Below are 7,316 nucleotides of genomic sequence, written 5' to 3' on the forward strand. Positions count from 1 at the left end.
GCTCCTGCCTTAGCCTCTGACGTGCTGAGGTCACAGGCATGCCATGGTTGATTTTATTCACGTCTCTGAGGGTGTCTTTGGTATTGTGTGGTTTCTCTGGGATAATATGTGTATGTGTGAGGTTGGTTTTGAATTAAGGGTGTCACTATATTATGCAGACTGCTCTGATCCTGTGGGTCAGCAGTCCTCAATTTGTAGTTGAGATTCACATATCAGATATCCTGCATATCAGATATTTACATTATGATTTATAGCAGTAGCAATGAAATAACTTGATGCTTGTGGGTCACCACAATGTGAGGAATAAAGGGAGAAACATTAGGAAGGTTGAGAACCACTGCCCTAGGCTCAAGGAACCTTCACACCCTCAGCCTCCCAAAGAGCTGTGAGCGTGCATAGTGTTCCTCCCACCCTTTCTTTCTTGGTGGAATACCATGCAGGAAGTTTATTTTATAAAGAGACGCTTATTTCTCTAGTTATATTTTACATCATTATTCTTCCTGACTTTTAAGTCGCCATATATAAAATACACAGAGAGGAACTAAATTTAAGATTCATGGTCTTCATGCTAAATATTAACCACAGACAGCTGAGTAAGAGGCATGATGAAACAGGGAGGGTACTCTTAAGAGAAACAGATAATTATTGTGGCCAATATCTCAGTGCAGAAAGAGATCTTAAGAGCAGCTGGCCACTCAAGAGACAAGCTGGGATCTGGGGTGGGAAGGCGAAAAGTTGAGACAAGGTTAAGGCGGCCTCCTGTTCTAGAGGCCACTCAGAGCAATTGCAGCCCACTGTATGTGAGAGAGGGAAGACTACTTCTTGAAGCTGAGTATGTGGTAACTCAGCACTCAGAAGGCAAAGAGTGGATTTCCCCAAGTTCCAGACTGGCCGTGCCTACACTGAGTTCCTGGCCAGCCCTGGCTATATAGTGAGACTCTGAAAAGTAGGGAGAGAGAACAAAAAGGATCACAGGAAGAAGGGGGTACTTTAAGGTCACATCCTTACACATAGCTTCCTTTATATTCTTCATTTTCTGGCAGTCTGACTCTGGTGTGGGGGCGTTGGTTTGGGAGGCTCCCTGGCAGAAACCTTCCTAAGGTACCCATCTGAATGCCTGAGGCAGAGTCCCAGGATGCAGAGGCCATAGGATATTCTCCTGGATACGGCCAGATGCTCTGGCTGCTGGGCACCCTGGTTGGCAGGCAGAGGGGTTTCCATGACAACTCCCTCCCATATCTGGGAGTTGGTTTTTTTTTTTTTTTTTTTTTTGGTAACGTTTCTCCTTTTCCAGAAAGTACTAAGGTACTCTGGGGACAGGCAAGCATGGCTCTCAGGACAGAGTGTTCTTCGCAATGTCCAGTAAGGGGGACACAGAAGGGGAGAGCACACATATGTATATAACTGAATGAACCTTCATCAGCATCAACACATCCATGTCTGCTTCGGTTAAAATATAAGCCTCTGGCCGTGCATTGCTGTGTGCATCGAGCAAAGGGTGCATCTCTTGTCAGAGCCTGCTCACTCTGTCACAGCCCCGCCACTCTTCCCAGGCCCTGTGCTGCGGTCCTTTGCAAGGGGAAGTGCTGAGTCATGGCTACAACTGGGACTTTCTCTCCAAACCTCCATTTCCAGTTAGTCTACTCCTAGATCTTCTGGGCTCTCCAGAGAGTTCTAGACCCTCTTTACCACGCTCGATGCTTTTACCCCCAGGTTCAATCTCTGGCAGGAAAGAGAAGGCAGTTTACTCTTTTACATTTCTTTCTCATTTACGGTTTTTCCTTTTGGCTTCTCAGAAGGCTGTTCTGGTCCCTTCTTCCTAATTGCCTTCCACCCAGAGAAAACAGGACTCCTACCAAATGTAACCCAGAAAGCTAATTGTTCCAAGCACTCCTGTTGATCATCTTCCAGAACCCCACGCCTAACTCTAATCGGATTAGAGCAGTGTGTCCTGCTTTGGGATGTAACAGGGCAAGCTGACACCACTCACTGATGTTTTACGCACACCCCACCCCACCCCCGACCCCGGTTCTCATCTGAGTTCTTCAGTGCCAGATCTTAGGTTCCAGGAGACACGCGAGGGCGTCTACGTGTGCGCGCACACGCACGCCCATGAGAGCAGAAGGAAGACGCTGTGTCCATGAGTTCGGGACAGTAGCTAGGCAGTCTCCCAAGGGCAAGATTTTTTAAAATCTCTTATCTGCTTTCGAGTTTCTTCCTCATCCCCTTTAGGCTGCTCTAACTCTGAAATTCCAATCAAGTCACTAGTCTCACTAATTAGTTCCAAATTAGGAAAATCAGGATGCTTTCCCCACCCAAAGGTAAGAGAGTGGAAAGGTGGCCCCGCCTGCTCAGTCTGGTTACCATAGCGACAGCCGCGGAGTGACCCAAGTGATCTTCTTTCCCTCCTCCCAAATCCAGAGAGATGACGGCACCGCGTTGACTGCGCCAAATTCCAACCAATGGGAGTCTGCTCCCGCCTTCCCTTCCGCTAGCTTTCCCCCTCCCCCCGGGAACTCGATTCACAAATCTGGACCGAGGATTTCCGCCTCCAGGCCGGGTGCTAGGGCTCTGGGTACAGGCCAGGTGAAAGCCAAGTCCTGTTCTCCGAGGAGGGCAAGGGGAGGCAACATTCCTGGCTCGCGGGCAAGACTTCTGTAACTTGCCGCCAGAATAGCTTACACCCCACTCTTGAATTATTCAGAAGATCTGTGGCCGAGTCCCCCTCTCTTGCAGCTAGGGGAAGTCCCCACCCTGCACGAACGCGCCCTTCAGCACCACGGACAGCGAACCGAGGCCTTTGCTTTGCCGGCCCCTCCCGGAATTCTTTCTGCATCTTCATGGCCACGGTGGCGACCAGGTTCGCAACCGCAAACGTTCTGCCTGCAGTCAGTCCTTCTTGAGCGGACGCAACACTAAATGTGCAGCTTCGCTGTGCGACTAAGAGGGCAATGGGGACTAAGCCGAGATTTGGAGCCAACTAGCTTAATTCCTCCCTGTTGTCAGTTGGAAAAGGCTTTCGTTTCCCTTTTGTTTCTGCCTATATTTGCCCTCCTCTGGTGGTCAAGGGTCAAGGTCTGAGTCTCATGCAGGAATGGGCCTCCAAAGACTGCTCTGGGTGGGCCTGTGACTAAAAGCAGCCTCACGGGGTGGGGGTGGTACTCATATCCCAACTGAGAGAGGTAAGCAGAGACTTAGTCAGGCCTGACTAGACTCCTGACTCAATCAATATATGGTGGGGAGAAAGGAAAGAAATAAAAAACGGTTATCATGGCTAGCTAGTTCTGTCTCAAGGATCACCTTACAGAAGGGGAGACTTCTGTCTCTTTACCATTTGTCCTTAAGTAGCCTGAGTATTACTAAGGGTAGACAAGATGGAGGCCAGGATGGGGAGGTAAATTCAGTCAGGCTTATGACGCCTTACTCTAAAATGAAAGCCAGTGGGGGCAGGTAGCAGGTTACAGACCTCAGGGCCCTGACTTTCCCTCACTGTTTCTCGCCCTCCTGCCCTACCCTAACGATTGCACCCCTCCTTCCTACCCTTCTCCCTACCCTCCTCCCTACCCTCCTCCCTACCCTCCTCCCTACCCTAACGGTTTCACCCCTATGCCCATTCCTTTCCACCCTCCGGGGACCCAAAGAGAGGCCGGCGCAAAACCATCTGTAGGCGCTTCCAGCGCTTTATAGTTCTCTCCAGGACAGACGGACAGACAGATAGTGCGGCCTGCGCCGTCGGCCCGCATCATTGGCACCTTGGACAAGGCCCCAGGCCCAACCCAGTCCCTGGTACTCTCCCAGGAGGATTTCGGTCCCGCCCAGCTCAGCACCTCGGACAATTCCCGGCCCAGCCCCCTCCCCACCCACCCTCCCTCCTGAAACATCGAAATAAATTAAAGTGCGGGGAGGGGGATATAACAAGAAATCTAAAGATAAGGAAGAGGACGCCCCTCCCCCAGGTAAGAAGAGTTTTCTTTCTGTTTCTATCCATCCACAGAGAAGACACCACTGCTGCAAGCAGGGGAGAGTCTACCAGGTTGGATCTTGCCCTCAAATCGCAGCCCTTTCCTCCTCAACTCCCAGCATGCAACACGTTGGGAAAGGTGGGAGAGGCCGTGGGGGTGATCGCCCTGATCTTTGCCTGGACAACCGGGACTGCAGTTTCCTGTCCACTCTATTCAAATAAAAAAACAAAAAACAAAAACTAAGGGTCTTTTTGATCTGGGGAAAGGAGTGTAGAGTCTTGGGGATCGGTTGTGTGTGTGTGTGTGTGGGGGGGGTGTTGCAGGACGACACAAGCAGAGAGAGGGGAAGGCAGACAGGAGGGAAGGAGGTGACATATGACCGGAGGAAGGAAAAGGAACAAGAAGGGTCCAGGAAACAGAGGGGCTGGAGAACCGGGGACGGCTATAGGGTACCATCAGGCTCAGGGTACGGTAGAAAAGGGTAAAACCCAGGGAATACCGATGGACAGGCAAAGAGAGAGGGGCTGCAGACAAGAGGAAAGGCGAAGACAGGGAAAGGTGAGGGACTGGACAAAACCCAGGGTGGTGGACTTTGAGATGCCCACAGCAGGGAAGAGGGAGACCAGGGCAGAAATGCAAAGATGGAGGCGCAGACAGACAAGGGTGACCGAAGTTGGGGGTGCACTTCCCGCAATCATCCCCCACGCCCACCCCACGCCCAGTAAATCCAGACACCGCGGCCTCTGGCGTCCTAGCCTCCACCTTCCCCTGTAGGGCAGGGGCGGCTCCTCCTCAGGCCAGCCTGGGCGTCGAGCAGCGGTAATAGCGACGGTGGCTTGATGGTCCCGGGGGTTCCGGGTGTGTGTGAGGGGCTGGGGCGGGGGGCGGGCGCGGCCCCTGGGAATCCCTAGCGGTCCAAGTTCATAGTCCAGTGCTTGGCTCCGGCCGCGCAGCTGTCCCTGGCGGTCGAGGAGGAGGTGGTGGACGCGCTTCCGCTCGGTGGACCCCCGGTGCTTGCCGCGGCCTCGCCCTCGTTCTTGAGGTCTTGAAAGACTTGCGTGAAGAAGTGGGGGTCGGCGTTGAGCCTCAGCATCTGCGGGCTGAGCCGCTGGATGAGGCGCAGGCAGCGCTGCCAGAAGCGCTCCTTGTCGGGCTCCACGAGGAAGGGCTTGAGTGGGTAGGAGATCTCGTTGCCCATGTAGGAGTAGGCGAGGTAGAGGCAGGTGAGGAAGGCGGCCTGCAGTTCGGCGGCCGACGCCAGCTCGTCCCCGCGCAGCGACTCGCGGCACAGCAGGTACACGAACACCAGGTTGGCGGGGGTGATGAAGGCCTGGTCTTGCCAGCCCTGCAGCAGCAGCGAGCGGTCCACGCCGCGGAACCAGCCCACCAGCTCGCCGGGACTCAGCTCCTTGAGGCGGTAGCAGCGGCGACACACGAAGTCGCCGAGGCAGCGGAGCAGCTCGCCCGTGGACGCCTGCACGATGACCCGCCGCGGCGAGCCTCCGGGCGCCGGCGGGGCCGCCTGCGGGGCTGGGGGTGGCGGCGGCGGTGGCTTCCCCCCGCCTGAGCCTGGTGGCGGGGCGGCCGCGCTGCCCCCCGACGGGGGCTCGCAGGTGGCAGCGGTCGTGGGCACCGTGGGCACCGGCACGGCCAGGGGCTTGGCCGTTCCGCCACCGTCGGCGGCGTCGCGGCCCTTGCGGAGAAGGTTCTCGCGGTTGCGTTGCTGGACCAAAGGGTCGGGACCCGTGGACGCTGGCTTGGGCGTCACCTTTTTGCTGCCTTTCTTCTTCTTGGCGGAGGCTGCCACTAGGCGCTTCCAGGTGAGCGCGGAGATGAGCACGGACGGCCGCTTGAGCCGGCTCTCGCCTTTGCCGCCCTTGCCGGCCGGCGGCGCGCCGTAGCCCCCCAGCGCCTCGTCCCCCGCGGGCGGCGCCTTCTTTTTCTCCTCCGGCAGCCCTCCCGGCCTCCGGCCCTTGGCCGAGGAAGCAGGGGAAAGCGACAGCACCGTGCCCATCCTGCAGAGCGGGGCCGGCGCCCGGGCCCCAGCGGGAACCGCGGGCGGCGCCGCTGCTGCTGCAGCCCCGGGGGACCCGGCGGTGGGGGGCCTAGCCCCGGCCCGGGCGCGCGGACGGGCGGGGGATGGAGCCGCTCTGCTGCGCCGCGGCGGCTGCTCTGAGCCGAAGCTGCGCCAGCTGCAGCGTCAGCCCCACCCCTTGGGCCCCTTCTTTCGCCACGCCGCGCCCCGCCTCACGCAGCCAATCCTGACTCTGGGTGCCTTTGATCGGCAGCTCTTCTAACCAATAGAATGCTGCATGCTAATCTACTGTACCGCCTTACCCACTGCCTGGAGTCATCGGTCCCTTACCTTTACCCAAAACGGGAAAGGGGGGAGAGGAGGAATAGGAAAGAGGGTGTGTGTGTGATTCTGAGGTCTCTTTTTCCGGCTGAGCAGGGGGTTGAAGTGAGGTGAAATGGTTCTTCCCATCTCTTCTTCCATATCCTAAGACCTTGGGTCTGAATGTTTTGATACCCTGGGTCCAAGCCGCAGTATAGAAGCCATGGGAACAGCCTACCATTCGCTCACCTTCGGGTTTGTTTAGTGGGCAATATGGCAGCGAGTGCCCTCATAGAGACACCCCAGTTGCACCTTCTGGCTTCTCCCATCTGGACATCCGCTTGCTATCCTTTTCATCGCCTCCTGCCCCCCAACACACACACACACACACACACACACACACCTTGGGGACGGGGCGGGGGTGGGGTGGGATGGAGAGACTGCTGCAAGCTCATTCCTGCTCTGTGAGAGAATGCTAGTGTGTGAGACTTTGAGCAGTCGACCAAATGCACCCTTTTCTCCTTGGAAGGGAGGGGGGGTGTCTTTGCTTTCCCAGAGCAAAAGACAACCTAATGCCTCTGTACCTGTACGTGATTCCCCGCTTCTGACTCTGACCCCCCAACCCCGGACAGCTCCTTTTTGATTGGTTGTCCCAGCAACACATTCACCTCACCTCACCCTCGGATGCCTGATGGCTGGTTAGACTCTAGGGAACTCTGGAAATTGGTTTAGTTGATAACTCCAGTCTGGAACAGCAAATGGGGTCTTCTGTGTGGAAATGGGCACAGGAAGGTAGACCCAAGTTCTAGTCCAGACCCGGGTCCAAGTTGAGGTGGATTTTAACCATTAAGCATACTTCCTGATGCTCAGATCCCAGCTGTTCACACTCCCAGATGCTCACTGCTAGACTGGGCGCTGCCCATTTCCCTGGATCCCTCCATTCTTGCAATAGCCCCCATAGGTTCTAGGCCTTGAGCCTTATCAGCAGGCTGTGAGAACCATTTGTCCTGGGACAGTTC

The 7,316-nt window shown here is 55.9% G+C and overlaps 1 protein-coding gene across 1 annotated transcript; it reads right to left on the minus strand.

The window, feature by feature from the left end:
* Nucleotides 1-4,689: 4,689 nt before the first annotated feature.
* Cdk5r2 (cyclin dependent kinase 5 regulatory subunit 2) lies at nucleotides 4,690-5,976 on the minus strand. Its single transcript, XM_052193482.1, has one exon. The coding sequence runs from the start codon at nucleotides 5,974-5,976 to the stop codon at nucleotides 4,870-4,872; it is 1,107 nt and encodes a 368-aa protein (XP_052049442.1). The 3' UTR covers nucleotides 4,690-4,869.
* Between the last annotated feature and the right edge of the window lie 1,340 nt (nucleotides 5,977-7,316).

This window comes from Apodemus sylvaticus, chromosome 9, assembly GCF_947179515.1.
Source record: "Apodemus sylvaticus chromosome 9, mApoSyl1.1, whole genome shotgun sequence".
NCBI lineage: Eukaryota > Metazoa > Chordata > Mammalia > Rodentia > Muridae > Apodemus > Apodemus sylvaticus.

What these genes read in the sequence shown, in the direction of transcription:
- Cdk5r2 (XM_052193482.1), bottom strand. Translation starts at nt 5,976, where the DNA reads ATGGGCACGGTGCTGTCGCTTTCCCCTGCTTCCTCGGCCAAGGGCCGG.